General features: G+C 46.1%; 1 protein-coding gene across 2 annotated transcripts; it reads right to left on the bottom strand.

Moving 5' to 3' along the window:
• AKAP14 (A-kinase anchoring protein 14) lies at positions 1–25828 on the bottom strand. 2 transcript variants are annotated; one of them, XM_054471104.2, is made up of 7 exons: positions 25714–25818; positions 25434–25546; positions 18201–18379; positions 18007–18098; positions 7285–7464; positions 2099–2151; positions 1–1558 (listed from the first exon to the last, which is right to left on the bottom strand). In XM_054471104.2, exons 3-7 carry the CDS (start codon positions 18367–18369, stop codon positions 1459–1461), a joined length of 594 nt encoding a protein of 197 aa, XP_054327079.1. In that variant the 5' UTR covers positions 18370–18379; positions 25434–25546; positions 25714–25818; the 3' UTR covers positions 1–1458. The 2 variants fall into 2 exon arrangements, with proteins under 2 accessions (XP_054327079.1, XP_054327081.1); XM_054471106.2 differs by lacking the exon at positions 7285–7464 and having other exon boundaries at positions 25714–25828.
• Between the last annotated feature and the right edge of the window lie 1801 nt (positions 25829–27629).

Genomic DNA, 27629 nt, shown 5'->3' with positions numbered 1-27629 from the left:
CATCCTGGCTAACATGGTGAAACCCCATCTCTACTAAAAATACAAAAAATTTAGCCAGGTGTGGTGGCACACACCTGTAGTCCCAGCTACTCGGGAGGCTGAGGCAGGAGAATCACTTGAACCTGGGAGGTGGAGGTTGCAGTGAGCCGAGATCAAGCCACTGCACTCCAGCCTGGGAGACAGAGTGAGACTCCGTCTCTAAATAAATAAACAAATAAAAATGTATTCTCTAAGGGCATTTTTTTTTTTTTGGTTACTGGTTCCTAGAGATGAAATGATTATCTTATTTTCAGTAGGCAAGGTAGTTTAAATGCAGAAATTCTGTGATATATGAATATTGTGACATCAAGAACAGCTTCATTGGCATATTCTTTGTGAAAGAGGCAAGAAGAATAAAAGGGCTAAAAGTATTTTATTTTCAGCTTATGAGTGTTGTTACTGCTTCAAATTGTGTTTAGTCACCTGAGCCATAAATCAGTTGTAGTAGGGCTATTGTATTTTAAATATATTTTTTGTTCTCCAAGGAGACTTACCTAGTTTGCCACCTCCTTGCCTATTGCTCTGATACGGTTTTCCCTCCTTTTTTATTTATTGCATAAATATCTAACAGTTAAAGAAAAAGAAAAATTTCAGTACCATATCAATTGTCTTTCATATTTTGTGCTCCTCCTTTCCAGTGCTTTTCTATGTAAGTAAATATTCTGATGTACTTGCAAGTAATCACTCAGAGCATAATGTAATTTTGTCTTTGGTGTCTTAAAATTTTGCAGCCAGGCAAGAGAGGTTCACAGGGAAGGTAGGAACAAGTGATTATTCAGTGTGAGGATGGAAAGAAGATCAAAGATAAGTAAGGGCAATGATTGTATCCTTCCCGTGTCATTGCCCCTAGTCCCCAAGCCACCCTCCTGCAATCATGAGTATAGTGGTGTATTGTGGAAGGCAGCATGCCCGGTTTTCCAGTTTCAAAATATATTATTTAGCAGTGAGGCTTAACTCCCAGTAAATGAAGGGATCTGTGAGTAGGTGAACCCTTCAGACTGGTTATATTATGAGCTGTAGAACTGTTGCCATTTTGTTGTTCCCCAGTTGTGCCCATAAAGAGATGTGTCTGAGCTGGAGACTTAGGATCAGATGGGGAACAAACAGCCAAGTACCAACCTTAGTTTGGTCCGATAGGTGAATTTTAGCAACTCTCTAAACTCAGCTCTATACCTGTAAGACTCAGAAGTGACGCATATAGTGATAGAAAAAAATATTTTAGAAAATAAAAAACAAGTTACTGGTTACTCTGCTAATGTGATGGAGGTTGCAGAATGGAAAATGAATGAATGCAAAAAAATACAGCTGGATTGTGTGCCACAAGTTTATTACTCAATAAATATTCTGTGGTTTGACGTGCTGTATTGTATTTTTAATATATCCTGATGAGAAAAACAATCCTAAGACATCCTGTAAGTATCAGACACGATTGAATAAGAAGGGGAATGACTCCATGAAACTATATTTGGCATCAGTAAGATTCTTCTGCCAGTTTTCTCGAAAGCGAACCATTCCTGGTCTACAAAGGAAGAAAAACAAACACTTTTAAAGTATTTTTAAATCAAAAGCTTTTAAAATCAAACAAAGGGGATTCCCTATTTACTCTTTCATATTCCTAGTAAGCAAGAAGCCTCTTTTATTGGCGGGGGAGGGGAGGTAGCTAAGGCTCTGTCTATCCTTTATTGTTTCTTAAGCCCAGTCAATGAAAGGATTAATGAGCTTATATGTAAAGATACTTTAAGAGAGCTGCTATAAAAGGGGTTATTATACATGAGTTAATTTTATGTGATATTGAAGTTTTCCATAGAAACAATAGACATGACCCACTTTGCCTCCACCCCACTCCAGCAACTAATCCTCAAGCTTATAATGAATGAAAAACCAGACACTAAGAAAAATAATTTTCTAGAACAATTTCAGCCCATTCTAATGGGGTTGGTGATCCAAAGAAGAAAAGTGACCATTACATGAACTATCTGTTGTTGTGCAACTGCTGGATTCCTGGAGTGTGATGACCTTTCTCCCACCCTTTTAAAACAAACCTCCAAATGTTCATTACCTGTGAACTAATGCTTGGTGGTCACCTACATAAGAAACAACAATGGGTGCATCCTAAAAAAGAGAAGGACAACTGTTAGCCCAGACCAGTCATACCAACTCTTTTTGTTTTTTTCAAGATGGAGTCTTGTTCTGTCTCCCAGGTGTAAGTGCAGTGGCGCAATCTCAGCTCACTGCAACCTCCGCCTCCTGGGTTCAAGTGATTCTCCTGCCTCAGCCTCCTGAGTAGCTGGGATCATAGACGCCCGCCACCACACCCAGCTATTTTTTTTATTTTTAGTAGAGACGGAGTTTTACCTTGTTGCCCAGGCCGATCTCGAATTCCTGACCTCAGGTGATCCACCCACCTCGGCCTCCCAAAGTGCTGGGATTACAGGCATGAGCCACCGTGCCCAGCCCAATCATACAAACTTAATTCCTTACTTCCCTACATTTGCCCATATGCATACTCTTGAATTTCTAGAATTCATCTTGCTTATGAATTGGGAATCTATAGGTGATAGTTTTTTGTCACTTTAAACCTCTGTTCCCCAAAATATCTTTTTGACAACAAATACCTTAAGAATCTTTACAAAATTGGAAATAACTTGGGACAGGCTTGTGCTCCTCATTAATAGGAGTGTAAGTCACTAACCTTCTTTACATGCTCCACTTTACTCAACTGACAATCTCTACCTCTTAGGAATGGCATGAGAATGAATTAATATAGATGAAAAGGTGAAACATTTTTAAAGCAGCATAAACATGTAGGTTGTAATATTGTCTCAGTAGTCCCTCCCATCCTCGCCTCCAAAATTATACTTGGAATTTTGAGCAAGAGCCACTCTCCCAAGACCTCTCTCTGTGTGGTCTCTGGTGTAGTCTTGTTCCCCTCCACCAATCTCACTTCCTGACCTCTGACCTGGCCAATTAGCAAGACAGCTGGTAGAGGGATATATGACCAGAAGTAAGATCTCCGCATATTGCACCTCTTTAGATTACTGCAGGTTCCAAACGCTCTGAATAGGCACATTTGTACTAGGATAGGATGAATATAGGACATAGATGGCTCACTGACTGTGTGGTCATATACAAAACCTTAACATCAGGCCAAGGTGCAAATAACTTTTGGGAAAGGATGGGAAGGCAAAGAGGAAATAAAATGTTTATGTCTGTTATGTTTCAGGCACTATGCTTGATACCAGCCCTGCTCCTCTGACGACCCTTCCCCTAGATTCATGGATGTTATTTTGGCTCTTTTCACACCAGCTATCAAGTTAACATATTTCTTATTCATGGTCTACCTCGTATACCAGCAATCATTCCTTCAAGTATTTATTGAGTGCCTACTATTTGCCAGGCCTTGTTTTACAGGAAGACAAAAATCCCAGCCTTCATGGAGCTTATATTCTGATGGAGGGAATAGACAATAATAAAACAATTACAGGGCTGGGTGTGGTGGCTCATGCCTATAATCCCAGCACTTTGGTAGGCCGAGGCAGGTGGATCACCTGAGGTCAGGAGTTCGAGACTAGCCTGGCCAACATGATGATAGCCCATCTCTACTAAAAATACACAAATTAGCTGGGTGTGGTGGCGTGTGCCTGTAGTCCCAGTTACCCAGGAGGCTGAGGCAGGAGAATCACTTGAACCCAGGAAGCAGAGGTTGCAGTGAGCCGAGATCGCGCCACTGCACTCCAGCCTAGGAGACAGAACGAGACTCCATCTAAAAACAAAAACAAAAAAAAACAATTATATAGAATATGAAAAGGTGGTAAGTGCTATGGAGAAAAAGCATAGGAAAGTGAGTGAAAGAGGTGAGGGAGCAGGCAATTCACATGCCTAGGGGAGAGTGTTCTAGTCAAAAGAAATAGCAAATGCAAAGGCCCTGAGGCAGGACTATACCTGACTTATCTGAGGAGAAGCAAGATCAGAATGGCCAGAGCACAGTGAGAGGGAAGGAGTAGTGGGAAAGCACAAGTAACAAGAGACCAGATCACACAAGGCCTTGTAGGCCCTTACTACTGAAAGCTGGTCTCTAGGCCTGCAGCCTCAGCATGGTCTGCAAGCTTGTTAGTCATGCAGAATCTCAATCCCTACCCCAGACCTGCTGAATCAGAATCTTCATTTTAACAAGATCCCTAAGTAATTTGTACAAACTTTAAATTTATTTCTTTCTTACTTTTTTTTTTTTTTTTGAGACGGAGTCTCACTCTGTCACCCAGGCTGGAGTACAATGGCACCATCTCCGTCACTGCAACCTCCACCTCCTGGGTTCAAGCCATTCACCTGCCTCAACCTCCCAAGTAGCTGGGACTACAGGCATGAGCCACCAGACCCGGCTATATTTTTGTGCTTTCCTTTTTTTTTTTTGAAATGGTGTTTAGCTCTTGGTACCCAGGCTGGAGTGCACTGGCATGATCTCGGCTCACCGCAACCTCCACCTCCTGGGTTCAAGCAATTCTCCTGCCTCAGCCTCCCGAGTTACTGGGATTACAGGCACGAGCCACCACGCCTGGCTAATTTTGTACTTTTAGTAGTGACAGGGTTTCTCTGTGTTGGTTGGGCTGGTCTGGAACTCCCGACCTCAGGTGATCCACCCGCCTTGGCCTCCCAAAGTGCTGGGATTACAGGAGTGAGCCACCGCGCCCGGCCTAATTTTTGTATTTTTAGTAGAAACGGGGTTTCACCATGTTAGCCAGGCTGGTCTTGAACTCCTGACCTCAGGTGATCTGTCCACCTCGGCCTCCCAAAGTGCTGGGATTACAGGCATGAGCTACCATGCCCTGCCAGCACTTTAAATTTTGAGAAGCACTTTTGGAAAGTTTATTTATTTTATTTTTTTTTTATTTTTATTTTTTTGGAGATGGAGTCTCACTCTGTCACCTAGGCTGGAGTGCAGGGGTGCAATCTCGGCTCACTGCGACCTCCGCCTTTTGGGTTCAAGCAATTCTGCTGCCTCAGCCTCCTGAGTAGCTGGGATTACAGGCATGCGCCACCATGCCGGGTAATTTTTGTATTTTTAGTAGAGATGGGGTTTCACCATGTTGGTCGGGCTGGTCTCAAACTCCTGACCTCATGATCCGCCTGCGTCAGCCTCCCAAAGTGCTGGGATTACAAGCATGAGCCACCGCGCCTGCCCTTGGAAAGTTTTAAACAGAGGAATGGGCCGGGTGCGGTGGCTCACGCCTGTAATCCCAGCACTTTGGGAGGCTAAGCCGGGTGGATCACTTGAGCTGCACAGTGCAACATAGCAAGTTGCACTGTGCAACATAGCAAGTTGCACTGTGCAACATAGCAAGTTGCACTGTGCAACATAGCAAGTTGCACTGTGCAACATAGCAAGACCTTGTCTCTACAAAAATTCAAAAAAAAAAAAAAAAGAAAAAAAACCAGGTGTGGTGGTGCATGCCTGTAGTCCCAGCTACTTGGGGGGCTGAGGCAGGAGGATGGCTTGAGTCCAGGAAGTAGAGGCTGCAGTGAGCCCTGATCATGCCACTGCCCGCCAGCCAGGGTGACAAAGTGAGACCCTGTCTCAATAAGTAGATAGATAGATAGATAGATAGATAGATAGATAGATAGATAGATAGATAGACTTTGTCTCAATAAATAGATAGATAGATAGATAGATAGATAGATAGATAGATAGATGATAGATAGATAGACAGACAGACAGACATAGATAAAACAGAGGAGTGATGGAAATTTGTTTTACAGCTGGGTGTGGTGGCTCACGCCTGTAATCCCAGCACAAAGTTTGCTGGGCATGATGGTATGCACCTGTAGTCCCAGCTACAAGGAAGGCTGATGTGGGAGGATCACTTGAGCCTGGGATGTCAAGGCTTCAGTGAGCTCTGATTGTACCACTCTACTCCAACCTGGATGACAGAGCGACGCTGTCTAAAAAAAAAGAGAGAAGTTTGAGAAGCACTTTTGGAAAATTTTAAACACAAAAGTGACAAATTTGTTTTACAGCTGGGCGTGGTGGTTCACACCTGTAAGTCCAGCACTTTGAGAGGATGAGGCAGGAGGATAGCCTGAGGCCAGGAGTTCAAGACCAGCCTGGGTAACAAAGCAAGACACCATCTCTTAAAAAAAAAAAGAAAAAGAAAAATTTGTTTTACAAGACTCACTCAGGCTGCCTGCAACATTGAAAAGAGACATGATGAGGACAAGGGTGGAAGCAGAGAGACTGATTAGGAGGCTATTGACATAATCTTGGTGAGAGAGGATGGTGTCTTGGACCAGGATGATAGAAGCAGAGTAGCAAGAAATTGTTGGGGGGGCCGGGCACGGTGGCTCACGCCTGTAATCCGAGCACTTTGGGAGGCCGAGGCAGGTGGATCACTTGAGATCAGGAGTTCGAGACCAGCCTGGCCAACATGGTGAAACCCCATCTCTACTAAAAATACAAAAACCAGCCAGGCATGGTGGCGCACGACTGTAATCCCAGCTACTTGGGAGGTTGAGACAGGAGAATCACTTGAACCCAGGAGGTGGAGGTTGCAGTGAGCCAAGATCGTGCCACTGCACTCCAGCCTGGGCAATAAGAGTGAAACTCTGTCTCAAAAAAATAATTGTTGGATTCTGGATATATTTTTGAAAGTAGAGCCAATAGGATTTCCTAATGGATTAGATGAGGGATATGAGAGAAGAGTCAAGGATGACACCAAGGATTTTGGCTATTAACTAAGATGAAGACTGCAAGTAGATAGGCTTGGAAGGGAAAATCAGAAGTTCAGTTTTACATACAATAAATTAGATGTTTATTAAACATCCACGTGGGAGGGCTCTGTGCTAGAGATACAAATTTGGGGATCATAAGCTCTAGGTGGCATTTAAAGCTATGAGACTGGATAAGATAACCACAGAACTGAGTATAGAGAAGAGGTCCAAGGCCTGAGTTTCAGGACATTCCAACATGAAGAGGTTGGTATGAGGCAGGGAAACTACCAGTAGAGACAGACTGTGAAGGAATGGTCAGTGAGGCAGGAGGAAAATCAGGAAAGTATGTTGTTCTAGAAGCCAAATGGAAAGTTTCATGGAGCGGGGAGTGATCAGTTTTGGCAAGTGCTGTGCATAGGCCAGTAAGATGAGGACAGAAGTATGACTATTAAATTTTGCAAAAATGGGGTTATTGATGACCTTGACAAGAGAAGTCTCCATTCTCACTGAAGCCTCACTGAAGGGAGAAAAAGAAGAACTTACCGGCGGTTTGGTTTTGGAGACCTTCATGGTGAAGTAGGTACCAGCAGAGATTCGTGCTACGGGTAGCTCAGCAGTTGAGATACTCCAGTGTACATAGTAGATGTAGAGGAAGCTGTGAATTAAGTCTTTCCTCTCTATAAACTCTACGCCATGTGCCCAGCATTTTTTAGAAACACACTTCTGTTTCATAGAAAAAAGAAAAAGCACACAGAAAAAGAAAAGCCTTCTGTTCAAGTCCTGTAGATAAATGCAGCATGGCTGGGTGCAGTGGCTCATGCCTGTAATCCCAGCACTTTGGGAGGCCGAGGCAGGAGGATTGCTTGAGCCCAGGAGTTCCAGACCAGCCTGGGCAATGTAGCAAGACCCTATCTCTACAAAACAAATTTAAAAATTAGCCAGGCATGGTGGCATGCACCTGTAATCCCAGCTACTGGGGAGGCTGAGGCAATAGGATTGCCTGAGTCCAGGAGTTTGAGGCTGCAGTGAGCTGTGATCGCACCACTACACTCCAGCCTGGGTGACAGAGCAAGACCCTATCCCTAAAAAAACGAATAAATAAAAATAAAGGATAATTGTGGCATGTAACAGTCAGGGTTAGAGCTCTGTTCTGGAGTCCGCTCCTAATTTTTTTTTTTTTTTTTTTTTTGAGATGGAGTCTCTCTCTGTTGCCCAGGCTGGAGTGCAGTGGCATGATCTCAGCTCATTGCAACCTGTGCCTCCCAGATTCAAGCGATTCTCCTTCCTCAGCCTCCCAAGTAGCTGGGATTACAGGCGTATGCCACCAAGCCCGGCTAATTATTTTTGTATTTTTAGTAGAGACGGGGTTTCACCATGTTGGTCAGGCTGGTTTCGAACTCCTGACCTCAAGCGATTTACCCACCTTGGCCTCCCAAAGTTCTGGGAATACAGGTGTGAGCCACCGCACCTGGCCACTCCTAATATTTTTTATTGGGGTCAAACTAGGGTCAGCTCCCAATTATCACCATGGGTGGAGGAGAGAAAAGGTTAAGATGAAATGAAACAAGTGAAGAATGCAAACATCAGTTGAGATTGAGCCTTGGACTGTAGGGACACACATTGATTGATTGATTGAGACAGAGCCTCACTTCTTCACCCAGGCTGGAGTGCAGTGGCGTGATCTTGGCTCATTGCAACCTCTGCCTCCTGGGTTCAAGCGATTCTCCTGCCTCAGCCTCCCGAGTAGCTGGGATTACAGACATGCGCCACCACGCCCAGCTAATTTTTGTATTTTTGGTAGAGATGGGGTTTCGCCATGTTGCCCAGGCTGATCTCAAACTCCTGAGCTCAAGTGTTCCACCTGCCTTGGCCTCCCAAAGTGCTGGGATTACAGGCGTGAGCCACCACGCCCAGCAAGGCAAACCCTTCAATGTCTACGTGTACATACACACAGATGTTGCTTCAGACCCCCTCACAGGAGGCAGGTTCAATTAATTGGAAAATAATTAGAAAGTGATTAGAACACTTGTTCTGCTCACCCCAGGAGACCTAAATGTGTGACTGGAAAGTAATGAGGCTGGCTTTAGCCATTTGTGAAAATCCAACTCACTTAATTGTAGCCATAGGTGGTATATAAAATAAGTTCAGGGAGGCAATAGAATAATCCACATCATGCCTATAATCCCAGCATTTTGGGGGGATTCCTTGTTTGCACCCTTGGAGAAGCTTCCCCCTTTTCTTTTTAAAATTTTATTTTATTTAATTATTTATTTATTTATTTATTTATTTATTTATTTATTTATTTATTTTAGAGACCAGGTCTTGCTATGTTGTCCAGGCTGGCCTTGAACTCCTGGGCTCGAGCAATCCGCCCGCCTCAGCCTACCAAAGTGCTGGGATTACAGGCATGAGCCACCACTCCCAGGCGCTTCCCCCTTTCAAGGCACAAATCTTTGTAGTGATGAGAGTTGAGAAACAAAATCTTCCTTGGAATGTCTCCTTTGTCTGGGCCTATTCTTGGAGTTGAGATGGGAATACAGTCCCACTGCTGCGGATTCTAATACATGGGGCCAACCTTTTCAATCCACAGTTGGTTAAATCCATGGATAGGGGGACGACTAAGGGACTTGAGCGCACGTGGATTTTGATATGCATGGAGGGTCTGAAAACGTATTCCCCTGCATATATGGAGAGCCAACTGTACACAACTAAGGTTAACTACATTATTGAAAGTAGCATTTAGGCTGGGCACAGTGGCTCATGCCTGTAATGCCAGCACTTTGGGAGGCCGAGGTGAGTGGATCACTTGAAGTCAGGAGGTTGCAGTGAGCCAAGATCATGCCATTGCACTCCAGCCTGGGCTATAAGAGTGAAATTCCATCTCAAAAAAAAAAAAAAAAAAAAGTAGCATTCATTCAGTTCTTCTTTCCTTCTTTCCTTCCTTCCTTAATCCATTTTTTATTAACCTTCAATCATATCTATTCTACCTGAAATGTGTCTCAAATCTATCCATTCTTCTCCAGTCCCACTGCCACTGCTCTACTTCAGCTCTCAGTGTTTCTCACCTGGACTTAGGCAATAACCTATCTAGACTCCGTTGTCCTCAACCTCACTTCTCCAATCCCCCATCCACAACGAAGCCAGAGTTATTTTCCTTAAGCACAGCTTCAATCATAGCTGCTCAGCTCAAAAACCTCCCGTGGGCCGGGCGCAAGCTTGGTGGCTCACGCCTGTAATCCCAGCACTTTGGGAGGCTGAGGCGGGCAGATCACCTAAGGTCAGGCGTTCGAGACCAGCTTGACCAACATGGTGAAACCCCGTCTCTACTGAAAATGCAAAAATGAGCCAGGCGTGGTGGTGGGCGCCTGTAATCCCAGCTACTTGAGAGGCTGAAGCATGAGAATCCTTCGAACCCAGGAGGCGGAGGTTGCAGTGAGCTGAGATCGTGCCATTGCACTTCAGCCTGGGTGACAAGAGCGAAACTCCATCTCAGAAAAAAAAGAAAGCAACTTCCAGCAGCTCCCCATTGCCTGCCAAACAAAATGAAAATGTTTCACTGTGTCATTTAAGACCTCCCACAATGGCCAGGCATGGTGTAATCCCAGCACTTTGGGAGGCTGAGGCAGGAGGATCGCTTGAGCCCAGGAATTTAAGACTGCAGTGAGCTATGATCGTGCCACTGCACTCCAGGCTGGGCAACTCCTTGTCTCAAAAAAAAAAAAAAACAAGTTTCATGTCACACTTTTCTCAACAAAATGCTCATATTCCCATCAAACAATAACTAGCACTATTCCCCATGTTTGCACCATGCTTTTGATCCAGCTGTTGTCATTTCTTGAGAAGCTTCTATCACCTACTTGATAAATTCTGTTTTCCTTAAAACTACCACCTCCAAGAAGTCTTTCTGATCCCTCTTCCAACCAGATGTGACTTCACACCCTTTCCCTTTGAACACTGGTGGAACTTGTTTTCTGCCTGTCTTATGGCATTTGAGACCTCCCCGCATAGTACAGCCATAAGGAACTGTCTGCGTTGTAGTCTCCATATTAAAAAATTTCTTTTCTTTTTTTTTTTTTTTGAAACAGAGTCTCGCTCTGTCACCCAGGCTGGACTGCAATGGTACCATCTCGGCTCACTGCAACCTTCGCCTTCCAAATTCAAACAATTCTCCCGCCTCAACTTCCCTGAGTAGCTGGGATTACAGGCACCCACCACCACACCCGGCTAATTTTTGTATTTTTAGTAGAGACAGGGTTTCACCATGTTGGTCAGGCTGATCTTGAATTCCTGACCTCAAGTGATCTGCCCACCTCGGCCTCCCAAAGTGCTGGGATTACAGGCGTGAGCCACCATGCCCGGCCAATATTAAAACATTTCTAACAGGGCTGACTTATCTGTAAGGCATAGTAAGCTCAATACCTAGGGCCCACAAAAAAAAATGTGTTCATTTCTTTTAAAATTAGAAGAAAAAGGCCGGGCACAGTGGCTCACGCCTGTAATCCCAGCACTTTGGGAGGCCGAGGAGGGCGAATCACCTGAGGTCGGGAGTTCGAGACCAGCCTGACCAACATGGAGTAACCCAGTCTCTACTAAAAATATAAAATTAGCCCAGCGTGGTGGCGCATGCCTGTAATCCCAGCTACTCGGGAGGCTGAGGCGGGAGAATCGTTTGAACCCGGGAGGCAGAGATTGTGGTGAGACGAGGTTGCGCCATTGCACACCAGCCTGGGCAACAAGAGCAAAACTCTGTCTCAAAAAAAAGAAGAAGAATATATGAATTTTAGGGTCATGATTATATTCATCTTTATACCAGTGCTGTCTTGAATTTTTTCATATTTTGAAGGAGAAAGGGGCCTACAAAGGGAAGAGTGCCTAGGGTCCACAGAAGTCAAAATGCATCCCTGATTCCTGGCACAGGGCCTTGGATTTCACAGGTATTCAACAAATTCAATTCAACTGAACTTCCTTGGGCTGGCTCTCGGGGCACCAGAAGCTTCTGAATCAAAGAAGAGCCTGAATTAGGATGAAGGTTCACAGAAGGAAGGAATTGGGAGAGTCTAACAAATCCCAGTAATGTGGAGAGGGAGTACAGGAGACATCAAAAAGATTTCAGGCCCTCCTTTAAAAAAAATGTAGGCTGGCCTTTTGCCTCAGCTTATTTCAAACTTGTACCCAATTGGCTGTTTCAGTCCAGAGAAGAGCACTGGACTCGAGATTCCTTGAGATCAGGAGCTGTGTATTCTTTCATGTATCATTATTCCTTTTTTCTGAGACAGGGTCTTACTCTGTCACCTAGGCTGGAGTGCAGTGGCACGATCATGGCTCACTGCAGCCTCCACCTCCCCAGGCTTAAGTGATCCTCCCGCCTCAGCCTTCCAAGTAGCTGAGACTACATACAGGCATGCACCACCACACCTGGCTAATTTTTGTATTTTTTGTAGAGATGACAGTCTCCCTATATTGCCCAGGCTGGTCTCAAACTCCTGGGTTCAAGTGATCCACTGGCCTCGGCCTCCCAAAGTCATTATTCCTTCCTTTTTTTTTTGAGACGGAGTCTCTCTCTGTCTTCCAGGCTGGAGTGCAGTGACGTGATCTCGGCACACTGCAACCTCTGCCTCCTGGGTTCAAGTGATTCTCCTTCCTCAGCCTCCTGAGTAGCTGGGATTACAGGTGCTCACCACCACGCCCAGCTAATTTTTGTATTTTTAGTAGAGATCCAGGCTGGTCTTGAACTCCTGACCTCAGGTAATCTGCATGCCTCGGCCTCCCAAAATGCTGGGATTATAGGCATGAGCCACCACGCCTGGCACCAAAATCATTACTCCTTTTAATGAAGGGGCCCAACAGTCAACCCCTTATGGCTCATTGGAGCATGCCTTTTTTTTTTTTTTTTTTTTTTTTTTTTGAGATGAAGTCTCGCTCTGTCACCCAGGCTTGAGTACAGTGGCGTTATCTCGGCTCACTGCAACCTCCGCCTCCCGAGTTCAAGTGATTCTTCTGCCTCAGCCTCCCAAGTAGCTGGGATTACAGGTGTGCACAACCACATTTGGCTAATTTTTGTATTTTTAGTAGAGACGGAGTTTCTGTGCTCGCTTCGGCAGCACATATAGTAGAGACGGAGTTTCACCATGTTGGCCAGGCTGGTCTCAAACTCCTGACCGCAGGTGATCCACCTGCCTCGGCCTTCCAAAGTGTTGGGATTACAGGCATGAGCCGCCGCACCCAGCCAGAGCCTGCCTTTTTTTTCAACTGTTCTATATTACTCAATATACTTTTCTAGCCCTAATGTTTACTCTGTCACACAATCACAGACTTTATAACATTGAATAGGTCTCTAGAGATAATCTAATGCAGCCCTTCACTTTGCAGATGAGGATACCAGGGCCTAGAAGTAGGTAGGGACAGTCTAACACAATAAACTGGGACTGGTACCCAGGACTCCTGAGCAACCCGCTCAGTGCTTTCTCCACCCCACTAGAAGCCTCAGTTCTAAGAGTTTCTTCTTCTCAGCTTGGCTCTTAGTGGATTTTTCCCCCCTTTTGTGAATGAAGGCAGCCTTACACATGACATTAAATTTAACTATTTTCATCAGGTGAATCTCCTCCCATTTTTATCCGTGTGCAGGCAGCAGACTTTTATGTAGCAGCAGTGAGTGTGTTTTGTGATTTTTACATAATACTGCTTCATACACTCACTTCCAGGAAACAGTATCTCACTGTACTACTTGATCATGGATGGCTTAGCCAGCTACATACTACTGGACACTCACAATCAACAGACACATAGAAGTATATGCACAAGGCAAAAAAAAACAATGAAAAAAAAAGTATATGCACAAAACTGTTATCCATGGTAAGTGACCTTTGGGGTCATAGAAATGGGTATTATGGGTAATTTCATTTTCTAATTTGTATCTTTTTGCTCACTGGGCATTTTTTATAGTGATGTCTTTTTTTATTATAAAAGTAATTTTAACTGTGTGAGGTGATGGGCATTCTCTGATTTTTCTTTTATAAGGAACCCATTTGTATATTCCTGTTGCCAGACTGTGTTCCTGAAGAGAATGAACCAACTTTGCCATTGGCAATGTGTAAGTGTTCCCTCCCCACAACTATACCATCCTATACCATCATTCTTTTTTTTTTTTTTTTTTTTTCACAGAGTCTCACTCTGTTGCCCAGGCTGGAGTGCAGTGGCGTGATCTCAGCTCACTGCAACCTCTGCCTCCCAGGTTCAAGTGATTCTCCTGCCTCAGCCTCCCAAGCAGCTGAGATTACAGGCACACACCACCACCCCCAGTTAATTTTTTTGTATTTTTGTAGAGATAGGGTTTCACCATGTTGACCAGGCCGTTCTCAAACTCCAGACCTCAAGTGATCCGCCTGCCTCGCCCTCCCAAAGTGCTGGGATTACAGGCGTGAGCCACCACGCCCAGCCTGTACCAGCCTTCTGATACCAGGTTTAATTATTCGTATTCACATTGTAGTACCTTTAAATCATTTGAATTTGTATTTTTAAATGATAATAAAAGTCTGCATTATTTTTGTCATCCAAAAGTACTTTTCCTGGGTCAGTAGAAGCTGATGAGAAAAAACAAATAAGAAAAAAAAATACTTTTCCTACTGTGGTGGAAAGAATATATCAGATAGAACTGGCTGGGTGCAGTGGCTCACACCGGGTGCAGTGGCCACTGCCAGTGGCTGGCAGTAATCCCAGCACTTTAGGAGGCCGAGGCAGGAGGACCACTTGAGGCCAGGAGTTTAAGACCAGCCTGAGCAACAAAGTGAGACCTCATCTCTACAAAAAAATAAAAAATTTACTTGGCCATGGTGCTGTGTACCCATAGTCCTAGCTATTCAGGAGGCTGGGGCAGGAGGATCACTTGAGCCCAGGAGTTTGAGGCTGCAGTGAACCGAGATTGTGCCACTGCACTCCAGCTTGGGGGACAGAGCAAGACTCTGTCTCAATAAATAAATAAATAAATAAATAAATATTTTTTAAAAAGAATATATCAGGCCAGGCACAGTGGCTCACGCTTGTAACCCCAGCACTTTGGGAGGCTGAGGTGGGTGGATCACTTGAGGTCAGGAGTTCGAGACCAGCCTGGCCAACATGGTGAAACCCCGTCTCTACTAAAAATAAAAAATAAAAAATAAATTGGCCTGGCATGGTGGCAGGTGTCTGTAATTCCAGCTACTCGGGAGGCTGAGGTAAGAGGATCACTTGAACCCAGGAGGTGGAGGTTGCAGTAGGCTGAGATCGCACCATTGCACTCCAGCCTGGGTGACAAAAGTGAAACTCCGTCTCAAAAAAAAAAAAAAAAAAGGGCCAGGCGCGGCGGCTCACACCTGTAATCCCAGCACTTTGGGAGGCCGAGGCGGGTGGATCACGAGGTCAGAAGATTGAGACCATCCTGGCTAACATGGTGAAACCCTGTCTCTACTAAAAATACAAAATATTAGCCAGCACGGTGGCACACACCTGTAGTCCCAGCTACTCGGGAGGCTGAGATAGGAGAATCACTTGAACCTAGGAGGCGGAGGGTGCAGTGAGCCAAGATCACACCACTGCACTCCAGCCTGGGCGACAGAGTGAGACTCTGTCTCAAAAAAAAAAAAAAAAAAAAAAGAAATGCTAGGCATGCTGCATTAGTGGGTCTGGGAACAGGGCGATTTTACATCGTGAGTTAATATAACATATTTAGCTTTTCAGTCATTTACTTTTTAATTGTCTCTATCCTCACAACAGCCCTACGAAATAAGTAACACAAATCCTTTGACCTGGCTCTTCATCTGTGAAGAAATATGGTAATGCAATAATAAATCTGCTCATGTATTCAACACAGAGTTATTGAGCATCTGTGTACCTGACATTGCTAGCGGCTGGGAAGAGAGCAGTCAAGAGAAATCTGCCCTCATGGACCATATGGTCTGGTGGTGGAAGACAGGCAGTAGGACAAGTAAATAGACTCTAGTAGGCAGAAAGAAGTGCGAAGGGAAAAATGAATCAGAGAAGTGGAGAGGGTTGTGATTTTAGATGAAGTGGCTAAGAAAAGCCTCAATGAGCAGGTGATATTTTTTAACAAAGATCTGAAGGGAGGTAAAGCAGTGAGCCATGGGTATATATCTTAGGGGAGAGGGTTCCAGGCAGAGGGAACAGCAAGAGCAAGGGTCCTGACAGGGGAACATGCCTGGCAGTCGAGGAACGGCAAGGAGGCAAGTATGGCCGAGGGAAGAAGGTGAGAGGGGGGAAGGAGTGATGGGAGCTAAACCATAAGTTGGGAGGGGAAAGGGAACTCAGATCATATTGGGCCTTGTAGACCATTGTCAGGACTTACTTTTGCCTTTTACTCAGAATGACCAGTGGGATTTGCAAGGGAAATTTTTCCTACTTGCTCTGTGTTCCATTCTAGTTTGATTCAGGAACCCTGAGTGCAGTAGGCAGGGGCCTTTGCCCAACCCCAAATGGAGATGTGCTCCACAGCAGGAAGGCTCAAGAATAACCTGCACCATTCATCTTCACTATGCTCAAGATACCCCTCCTAATGAGAACGGTGAGTGGTGTCCACTGGAGCATAGAAGACGTGGAGCCAGAAATCCCTGACTTTTCCTCCTTCACACCTGACCAGGCCTTCCTAAGGCCTGGGAAACTGCCCTGAGGGCTGTAGGCTTTGAGGGGCTGGCCTGGGGAACAGAGACAGCTGGAACTTTTCCCAGGGGTAGGGGAGTTTGCCTCCACCAATTTCAACTGGTCTCTGTTCCATAGAAGCACAATGAGAAGGATTTCAAGCCATTTTTTTTTGAGACACGGTCTCACTCTGTCACCCAGGCTGAGTGCAGTGGTGCAATCCCAGCTTACTGCAGCCTCGACCTCCTGGGCTCAAGTGATCCTCCCACCTCAGCCTCCTGAGTAGCTGGAACTATACGTGCATACCCCCACGCCCGGCTAATTATTATTATTATTTTTTGAGACGGAGTCTTGCTCTGTCGCCCAGGATGGAGAATGCAGTGGTGTAATCTCAGCTCACTGCAACCTCCACCTCCTGGGTTCAAGCGATTCTTCTGCCTCAGCCTCCCGAGTAGCTGGGATTACAGGCGCCCAGCACCATGCCTGGCTAATTTTTGTATTTTTAATAGAGACGGGGTTTCACCATATTGGCCAGGCTGGACTCGAACCTCTGACCTTGTGATCCGCCCCCCCTACCTCGGCCTCCCAAAGTGCTGGGCTTACAGGCATGAGCCACTACGCCTGGCCTAATTTTTTAGTTTTATAGAGATGGAGCCCCACTATGTTGCCCAGGCTGTCTCAAACTCAGGCTCAAACGATTGATTCTCCCATCTTGGTCTTCCAAAGTACTGGGATTACAGACGTGAACCACTGTGCCTGGACCAAGCCATTCTCCTTTATTCACTCACCAGTTACGCAAAGTAATCCAGGGCCTTCTCAGCAAAGCTGCCACACAAAGAAGTCAGAGTCAGACACAGGCAGAAAAACAAAGGAATTCATGGGATTGTACATCTTACTATGCAGGCAATATATTCCAAAGCCAAATCAAAAAGTCTTTTGATCCATCTGCATCCCCTCTGTTAACAGGAGCATTCTAAAGTTGGTGGTGGAGGCTAGGTGCAATGGCTCACACCTGTAATCCCAGCACTTTGGGAGGCCAAGGCAGGAGGATCCCTTGAGGCCAGGAGTTCGAGGCCAGCCTGAGCAACATAGCAAGACCCTGTCTCTACAAAAAAAAGATAAAAATTAGCCAGGTGTGGTGACACACGCCTGTCTACTTGGAAGGCTGAGGTGGGAAGATTGCTTGAGCCCAAGAGTTCAAAGCTGCAGGGAGCTAGGATCGAGCCCCTGCACTGTAGCCTCGGTGACAGAGTGGGACCCTGTCTCTAAAAAAAAATAAAATAATGGTGGTGGAGAACTCCTATTTTGGAGAAGCATCTCCCTCCTTAGGCCACTAGGCCCCCATTTAATGCACCAGCATGGACAAATTGCTTAAGTAGGAAGAGCAGATTTTCCCAGGGAAATGTAAGGTTAGAATGATACAGACACAGGGAAAATGATTGTGATTGTGCATTTCACCTTCAAAGACTATCCCACCTTGATTTTGGAACTGAGATGGAGACGATGTTTACTTATTCTAGTCAGCCCCCTTTGATACCATCTCCTAGATTTTCCAGACTTCAAACTTTTGATCTGCTGAGAGTCTCTTTATTGTTCTTCACACTGGTGTACCATGCTGGAGTGGTCGGCCTAACTTACCGAAAAATATTCGTCAATTTGTTTAAGACCCTTTTCCACAGTGAATTCACCGTGAGTCATCCACTTGATGTTTTTCAAAGGGTTTCGCTCCTCTGCAAAAAAAAGGTGGGAATTCGTTAGTTGCCAGGTAGTGTGGTGCCATATTTAGACTATATAGACAATTATTTAGGCATCCAAACAAACAGGATTACTACCTTCCACAATCTTAACAGCATAATTGATGACATCCTCAACCAGAGCTAGAGCTACTTGAGTCAATTCATCCTCGTAGTTCTTGTCTTGTGTATTCGGCATTGTTTGGCTTGCGGCTTTGTTATCCTCATCCATTGCTTTCTGGCTTGTTGAATTTTGAGTCTCACTCATTTTCTTTTTCCTGGGGAAAAAAAGAAGTTACTGTGTGCCTGTGTGTGTACACACATGTGAACGCACTCATATAAGTACAGATCATCTCTTGAAGAATCACAAGAGACAGGAAGCAGTTATTGCCTCTAGGGAAGGGATTAGGGGATTAAGGGTAGGAGTCAGACCTGTGCCTGGCTGCTGATATCTACTTTTCCTGAAAACCAAGGATTCTCACATTCTCAAAACCATAATGAGGCCCAGCGCAGTGGCTCACGCCTGTAATCCCAGCCCTTTGAGAGCCCGAGGCGGGCAGATCACCTGAGGTCAGGAGTTCAAGACCAGCCTGACCAACATGGTGAAACCCTGTCTCTACTAAAAATGCAAAATTAGCCGGGCATGGTGGCGGGCACCTGTAATCCCAGCTACTCGGGAGGCTGAGGCAGGAGAATTGCTTGAACCTGGGAAGTGGAGGTTGCAGTGAGCTGAGATCGCGCCATTGCACTCCAGCCTGGGCAACAAAAGCAAAACTCCATCTCAAAAACAAAACAAAAAACAACAAAAAAAACACCATAATGACTTAAATCAAAATGTAGTAGAAAAAAAGTAGCACTTCTTTGGAGTGCCTAGCAATATTGATTCCAAGTTGAATCTTTGATAAGAAACCCAATCCCTGCTAGGAGCAACTGAGGGCACCTGGCTCTTTTAAAATGATGTTAAAATGAAGTGGGTGTGGTGGCATGTGCCTGTAATCTCAACTATTCAGGAGGCTGAAGCAGGGGGATAGTTTGAGGCTATGAGTTTGAAACCAGCCTGGGCAACATAGTGAGATCTCCCCACTCCCCAGCCCGTCTTAACTTTTAAAAAGAAATATAAAGGCCTGGCGCGGTTGCTCACGCCTGTAACCCCAGCACTTTGGGAGCCCAAGGCGGGCAGATCACGAGGTCAGGAGTTGAAGACCACTCTGGCCAACATGGTGAAACCCCGTCTCTACTAAAAATACAAAAATTAGCTGGGCATGATGGCTCATGCCTGTAATCCCAGCTACACAGGAGGCTGAGGCAGGAGAATTGCTTAAACCGGGACCCAGGAGGCAGAGGTTGCAGTGAGCCGAGATCGCACCACTGCACTCTAGCCTGGGCTACAGAAGGAGACTACATCTCAAAAAAAAAAAGGTATAAAGATAGTGTTTTGTTTTTTGTTTGTTTGTTTGTTTGAGTCAGAGTTTTGCTCTTGTTGCCCAGGCTGGAGAGCCAAATGGCGCTATCTCGGCTCACCGCAACCTCTGCCTCCCGGGAGAATCTCGGTTCAAGTGATTCTCCTGCCTCAGCCTCCCGAGTAGCTGGGATTGGAGGCATGCGCCACCACGCCCGGCTAATTTTGTATTTCCAGTAGAGATGGGGTTTCTCCGTGTTGGCCAGGCTGGTCTCGAACTCTTGACCTCAGGTGATCCACCCGCCTCAGCCTCCCAAAGTGTTGGGATTACAGGCGTGAGCCAGCGCGCCGGCTAAGATAGTGGTGTTTTTTTTTTTTTTTTTTTTTTGAGACAAAGTTTCGTTCTATCGCCCAGGCTGGAGTGCAATTGCACAATCTTGGCTCACTGCAACCTCCGCCTCCCGGGTTCAAGTGATTCTCCTGTCTCAGCCTCCCGAGTAGCTGGGACTACAGGCATGTGCCACCATGCCTGGCTAATTTTTTGTAGTTTTAATAGAGACGGGGGTTCACCATATTGGCCAGGCTGGTCTCGAACTCTTGACCTCAAGTGATCCACCCACTTTGGCTTCCCAAAGTGCTGGGATTACAGATGTGAGCCACCACACCTGGCCTATAAAGATAGTGTTAAAATGAGTAGAGGCATTACAGCAGAGGAATATTGGTTTCGTAGTTCTCTCTTGGGTTTTCCCAGTACAGTATAATATATCATCTCCAATAAACTATCACTTTTATCATTTTTTTCCAGGAGTATATATCTCTTATGAGTATTAGCTTTGGTTAATACTTCCAGGAAAATGTAAAATGAAAGTGGAAATAATGAGCATCCTCCTATTGTGTCTGACTTTAATGGCCTTGCTTTCTGGTGTTACACCATTAGTATGATGCTGGTTTATGGTTTGAGATGTATCACATCAAGAAAACATTCGTCTGTTCCTGTTCTAGTAAGATTCTTTATCATAAATGATAGCTATAATCTTCCAGATGCCTTTAACATGTGTTGACAATGTGAAAATTTGTGTTACTAGGGCTGTAAACATGGCTTCATCACAGAGCTAGAAGTCTTTGCTCATTTTCAATGTTTTTTACATCTTTTCCCTTGAGTCTTAAATCCTTTCTTTTCTTGCTACTGTTTAAGTCTCTTTGCTTATGAAAAATTGCTTACTTCCAGCACAGCTTTAAATTCCTTATAGGCGGCCGGGTGCAGTGGCTCAGGCCTGTAATCCCAGCACTTTGGGAGACCAAAGTGGGAGGATCGCTTAAGTGCAGGAGATTGAGATCAGCCTGGACAACATAGCAAGGCCCCATCTCTACAAAAGTTTAAATAATTAGCCAGGCATGGTGATGTGTGCCTGTAATCCCAGCTTTCTACTCACAAGGCTGATGTGGGAGGATCACTTGAGCCTGGGAGGCCGAGGCTGCAGGGAGCCGTGATCTCACCACTGTACTCCAGTCTGGGTGACAGAGCAAGACCCTGTCTCAGAAAAAATAAAAAATATGGCCGGGCACGGTGGCACACGCCTGTAATCCCAGCAATTTGGGAGGCCAAGGCTGGTAGATCACCTGAGATGAGGAGTTTGAGACTAGCCTGGCCAACATGGAGAAACCCCATCTCTACTAAAAATATAAAAATTGGCCTGGGCCAGGTTTGGTGGCTCATGCCTGTAATCCCAGCTCTTTGGGAGGCCGAGGCAGGTGGATCACCTGAGGTCAGGAGTTCAAGACCAGCCTGGCCAACAAGGCAAAACCCTGTCTCTACTAAAAATACAAAAATTAGCCAGGTGTGGTGGCACATGCCCGTAATCCCAGCTACTCGGGAGGCTGAGGCAGGAGAATCGCTTGCATCCAGGAGGCGGAGGTTGCGGTGAGCCCAGATCACGCCATTGCACTCCAGCCTGGGCAATGAGAGCGAGACTCCATCTCAAAAAAAAAAAAAAAAAAAAAATGGCCTGGCATGGTGGCCAGCACCTGTAATCCCAGCTACTCGTGAGGCTGAGGCAGGAGAATTGCTTGAACCCGGGAGGCAGAGGTTGCAGTGAGCCGAGATCGTGTCACAGCACTCCAGCCTGGTGACAGAGAAAGGCTGTCTCAAAAAATAAAAAATAAGTATGTTGCAAGCAATCCTTCCATTGGGTGGAAGGGCTACATGAAAGTGGGTATCTCTCGCCAAATGGAGCTATTTTTCTATAACACTCCCAATTTGGGGGTGTTTAATGTGCTATGCTTCATTTAACTGTCATCACAGCCCCATGAAAGAGTGCGCTGGGCACCTTCCATTCGCCTTTCCAAATCCACTGTCCTTGCATCTCCTCCTGCTTCCTGCCCTGGAAAACTAACCTGACTGCACCCATAAATGATGCCCTCTGGCTTCTAGGGGGTTCCACACAATAAGGAGGTCAGGAAGTCAAAATATATGTCCCTGGTGGTTTTCTCCCTGTGAGTTGGCTGATGGCTGGCTGCATGAAGTCTCCAGTGTCTTTCAGGGCAGCGCTCTCCCAGCTTCTCAGTGTGGTAAGGGTAAGTATTCTCTCCCCTCAACGTTTTAGGCCCACTGTTACTAGCCCCGGGGAGCTGCACTTTCCTTTGTTGCCCTGCACTCTGGCCACACCTTTGTAAATATTCCCTTACTTAACCCTTCTACAGCTATCCTCATTTTAATATGCCAACAGTTTCCTACAGGAGCCCTGAGTCACAGACAGAGGGCCTGTTGCTGCCATGTGAAAATGAGGAAACTGAGCTGTACACCCACAGTGTCTGGCTCCACAGCCCATGCTCTCAACCGTGCTGCTCTTCTCCCTCCAAGATTTAGAAAGAGCAGTAGGGCCCTATTCTCACATCTTCTTTCTTTTTTTTTTGAGACAGAGTCTTGTTCTGTCACCCAGGCTGGAGGGCAGTGGCGCGATCACCGCTCACTGCAACCTCTGCCTCCCGGGTTCAAGCAATTCTGCTGCCTCAGCCTCCCAAGTAGCTGGGATTACAGGCGCCTGCCACCATGCCCAGCTAATTTTTGTATTTTTAGTAGAGACGGGGTTTCACCATCTTGGCCAGGCTGGTCTTGAACTCCTGACCTCCTGATCCACCCACCTCAGTCTCCCAAAGTGCTGGGATTACAGGTGTGAGCCATCGCGCCTGGCCTTATTCTCACATTTTCCTCTAGAGTCCAGTGACCCACTCTCTCTCTGGGAGCCTCTTTCACAAAAGGCAACTATTTTTTTTTTTCTTTTTCTTTTTTCGAGACGGAGTTTTCACTCTTGTTGCCCAGGCCGGAGTGTAATGGCGAAATCTCGGCTCACTGCAACCTCTGCCTCCCGGGTTCTAAGCGATTCTCCTGCCTCAGCCTCCCAAGTAGCTGGGATTACAGGTGTCCGCCACCATGCCTGGCTAGTTTTTGTTATTTTTAGTAGACACGGGGTTTTACCATGTTGGCCAGGCTGGTCTTGAACTCCTGACCTCAGGTGATACGCCTGCCTCAGCCTCCCAAAGTGCTGGGATTACAGGTGTGAGCCACCACGCCTGGACAAAGGGCAACTCTCTGTTTCCTTTCTTGAAATCATCATTGATCCCAGTGGGTAGTAGATACTGCAAAAGGCAACCTGGCTCCAACGGCCATCAGTTCAAGAACCACTGGGACAGCCTTTGAACATCCCTGAAATAATGTTGGCCATTGTTCATTTTAGCTTTTTTTTTTCCTTTTTTTTCTCTGGAGATAGGGTCTTGCTCTGTTACCCAGGCTGGAGTGCAGTGGTGCAATCACAGCTAGCTGCAGCCTCAACTTCCTGGGCTCAAGTGATCCTCCCACCTCAGCCTCCTGAGTAGTTGGACCTAAAGGCCTATACCATCACAGCTGGCTATTATTTTTTTCTTTTGAGACAGAGTCTCACTCTGTCACCCAGGCTGGAGTGCGGTGGCGCAATCTCGGCTCACTGCAACCTCCGCCTCCTGGGTTCAAGCAATTCTCCTGCCGCCTCAGCCTCCTGAGTAGCTGGGATTTACAGGTGTGTAAATACAAAATACAAAAGTATTGTAAATACAAAAATATGCCCAGCTAATTTTTGTATTTTTAATAGAGACAGGGTTTTACCATGTTGGCCAGGCTGGTCTTGAACCCCTGACCTCGGGTGATCTGCCCACCTCGGCCTCCCAAAATGCTGGGATTACAGGCATGGGCCACCGTGTCCTGCCTACACCAGGCTATTTATTTTATAGGTCTCAGTATGTTGCCCAGACTGATGTTGGCATTTTTAAGCTCAGTTTGCCTCTGCCCCAGTTCCTTGTTGCTGCAGCTGGAGGTAGACAGGATCATCTGCCAGAGCACACAGAGCATTTCCAGGCTGCCCACTCCAGAGCAGCCAGAGGCTGAAGGGTGGTCAGTGAGGAGCCTAAAGGCCCTTAACACTAGAGAACTGGCTCTCCCTAGCCCTTACTTAGGCCATGCCAATTTGGCCAGAGCAACCTGCTATAAACTCTGTAGTTAAAGACAACTGTACAAAGGTTTTTGGGTAAATTGGTAATTTCAGTAGACTTTGGTGAGGTAGCCATATATCAACTTGATCCTTTAGAAAATTGTCCATTTGGGCCGCGCGCAGTGGCTCATGCCTATAATCCCAGCACTTTGGGAGGCCAAGGCGGGCGGATCACCTGAGGTCAGGAGTTCAAGACCAGCCTGACCAACATGGAGAAACCCCGTCTCTACTAAAAATACAAAAAATTAGCCAGGCATGGCCAGGCACAGTGGCTGACACCTGTAATCCCAGCACTTTGGGAGGCCAAGGCGGGCGGATCACAAGGTCAGGAGATCGAGACCATCCTGGCTAACACAGTGAAACCCCGTCTCTACTAAAAATACAAAAAATTAGCCAGGCGTGGTGGTGGGTGCCTGTAGTCCTAGCTACTTGGGAGGCTGAGGCAGAGAATGGCGTGAACCTGAGAGGCAGAGTTTGCAGTAAGCCAAGATCTCACTACTGCACTCCAGCCTGGGCAACAGAGTGCAACTCCACCTCAAAAAAGAAAAGAAAGAAAGAGAGAAAGAAGGAAAGAAAGAAAGAAAATTGTCCATTTGGCGCCGGGCGCGGTGGCTCACACCTGCAATCCCAGCACTTTGGAAGGCCAATGTGGGAGGATTACCTGAGGTCAGGAGTTCGAAACCAGCCTGGCCAACATGGCAAAACCCCATCTCTACTAAAAATACAAAAATTAACCAGGCATGGTAGTGCATGCCTGTCGTCCCAGCTACTCGGGAGGCTGAGGCAGGAGAATCACTTGAAACCAGAGGCAGAGGTTGCAGTGAGCCTTGATCGCGCTGCTGCACTCCAGCCTGGGCGACAGAACAAGACTCTGTCTCAAAAAAAAAAAAAAAAAGAAAAAAGAAAATTGCACATTTGGTAACTTCGACATTCAGTAACTTTGCTTTCAGCAAATTTCCTATTGATAAATTGATGAGAAGTCAAATCTGTGACCTCCAACACGAAGCACATGGGGTGTGTGCTTTATGCATGGAAGGACCTGCTTAAGACTCTCCCTGGGGAGCCCGTGCTCCAACAGGAGAGGGAAGATGGGGAGCAGTGCCCAGGAAGAAGCTCAATTTTTACCCTCACACGTCTGTGGGCACATACCATTCTTAAGCCTCCCTCCCACTGGCATCTCCTAGTTATTTTTCTTCCCTTCCCTCCCCTCCTCTCCCCTCCCCTCTGCTGCCCTCCCCTCCCCCTCCCTGTCCCTTGTCCTCCCCTCCCCTCCCCTCCCCTTCTCAGGGCCAGATAGGCAGGGTGGGTGGGAGAGACGGGGGGAATGGTAACGTTTGGGGTCTGGGTGATGAATAGGGAGAACCACTGCAAGTCCTTTCTGTGGACTCCCCCACCCCGGAGAATCCCCAGTACCGGAGTGAGCAGATCTTCTTTGCTTGGAACAGGAGCAGTGGTAGGTGGCTGGGGATGTCTCAGGATTCTCTCAGTAGCTTCTCTCAGATTGCCAGATGGAATGTTTGCAAGTGCTGCCAAGGAAACAACAATTTCAACCAATGGGAAGCATAGCCTACATGTTTCTGACTGCTTATGTTAATAACAGAGGGTAAGATGGGAGGGGGTGAGGGAAGGAGGGGAGAGCCAATCACAGCAACCGTCTGACCGCAATAATAGGACCAAACTGTAGTAGCTATACCTAGCTTCTCTTCAGCCGAAGATGAGCTTACAAGGCCATGCCAGGAAGAACAGTGGTGATAAGCCTCACAGCTAGTATGTATTGGGCATCCCTATGATATGCCAGTCACTGTGTTAAGCCTTCAGTGTCTAAAGTCATTTACTCCTCACAATAGCATTATGAGGTAAGTATTAGTATTTGCATATTACAGTTGAACAGACTGAGGCACAGCAAGTACTGTCCCAAACTCAAACCCAAAGCTGTCTGTCTTCTTTGGCTGAGCTTTTACTTTTTCATTTCCAAATTCTGAGGTTAGGACTTCCCATGTGTACTTCATTGCTTTGCAAACCAAAAAGTATCTGAAACAGGTCTCAATTTACCAGTTTATTTTGCCAAGGTTAAGGATGTGTCTGGGAGACAGGTCTGTGCCTTTCTCCAAAGATGACTTTGAGGGCTTCAGTATTTATTTATTTATTTAAAGACAGGGTCTCACTGTCACCCAGGCTGAAATGCGGTGGCACAGTCATGGCTCACCCCAGCCTCGACTGCCTGGGCTCAAGTGATTTTCCCACCTCAGCCTCCCAGGTAGCTGGGACTATAGGTGTGCCACCACCACACCTGGCCAATTTTTAAATTATTTGTAGAGACAAGGTCTTGCTCTGTTGCCCAGGCTGGTCTCAAACTCCTGGGCTCAAGCTATCCTCCTGCCCCGGCCTCCCAAAGTGCTGGGATTACAGCCATGAGCCACCCCACGCGGCCAGGCTTCAGGTTTTTGTTTGTTTGAGACGGAGTTTCACTCTTGTTGCCCAGGCTGGAGTGCAATGGCACGATCTTGGCTCACTGCCACCTCCGCCTCCTGGGTTCAAGCGATTCTGCTGCCTCAGCCTTCCAAGTAGCTGGGATTACAGGCTCCTGCCACCACACCCAGCTAGTGTTTGTGTTTTTAATAGAGACGGGGTTTCACCATGTTGGTCAGGCTGGTCTCGAACTCCTGACCTTAGGCGATCCATGCGCCTCGGCCTCCCATGGTGCTGGGATTACAGGCCTGAGCCATCACGCCCAGCCTAGGCTTCAGTATTTAAAGGAGAAATACAAGGGCAGGTGCAGTGGCTTACGCTTGTAATCCCAGCACTTTGGGAGACCAAGGCAGGCAGATCACCTGAGATCAGGAATTGGAGACCAGCCTGGCCAATATGGTGAAACCCTGTCTCTACCAAAAATACAAAAATTAGCTGGGCATGGTGGTGGGCACCTGTAATCCCAGCTACTTGGGAGGCTGAGGCAGGAGAATCGCTTGAACCCGGGAAGTAGAGGTTGCAGTGAGCCAAGATCGCGCCACTGCACTCCAACCTGGGCAACAAGAGCTAGACTCCGTCTCAAATAATATAATAATAATAATAATAATAATAATAATAATAAATAATAATAAAGGGGAAATGCGAGCTTGAGGGAAGAGAGGGAAGGTATGGTCACATTATTGAATCCACATAATTGAATCAATTATGTATCCGTCTCCTGCTCAGTAAATTAGCACTTTACATAAGGTAAACATAGAGTAGCTACAGGTGGAGATATTTAACCTGTTATTTGTAGCTGTCTGCTTAGGAACAAAAGGAAAGGCAGCTTCTTGCATGACTCAGCTTTCAGTTTAATTTTTTTTCCTTTTGGCAGAGTGAATTGGGGTCCCAAGTTTTTATTTTCCTTTCACAGCTTTCAAAGATGTCTTTTATGAATCATAGATGAAAGAGATATAGTGCTTATCAGCTTACACTCAGGAACAATTTAACATTTTTCTTTCTCAGTTCCCTTATCTATAAAATGGGGTTAATAACAATGCCTACAGAATAGGGATTTTATGGGGATCCAACCAGGCAATTCATGTGAAGACCAAGAACAATGCCTGGTACATCATAATCTCTCTCTATAATGATTAGATA

Source organism: Pongo pygmaeus, chromosome X (assembly GCF_028885625.2).
Source record: "Pongo pygmaeus isolate AG05252 chromosome X, NHGRI_mPonPyg2-v2.0_pri, whole genome shotgun sequence".
Classification (NCBI taxonomy): domain Eukaryota; kingdom Metazoa; phylum Chordata; class Mammalia; order Primates; family Hominidae; genus Pongo; species Pongo pygmaeus.
Note: the sequence above shows the minus strand (reverse complement) of the source record. Positions and strands in the feature narration are given on the sequence as shown.

Coding starts and splice junctions, on each gene's coding strand:
- AKAP14 (XM_054471104.2), bottom strand. CDS start 18,369: ATGAGTGAGACTCAAAATTCAACAAGCCAGAAAGCAATGGATGAGGAT. Junction 2,152..7,284: donor TCTCCAAAACCAAACCGCCG/GTAAGTTCTTCT, acceptor TCTCTTTTTTAG/GATGCACCCATTGTTGTTTC. Junction 1,559..2,098: donor CACCAAGCATTAGTTCACAG/GTAATGAACATT, acceptor CTTCCTTTGTAG/ACCAGGAATGGTTCGCTTTC.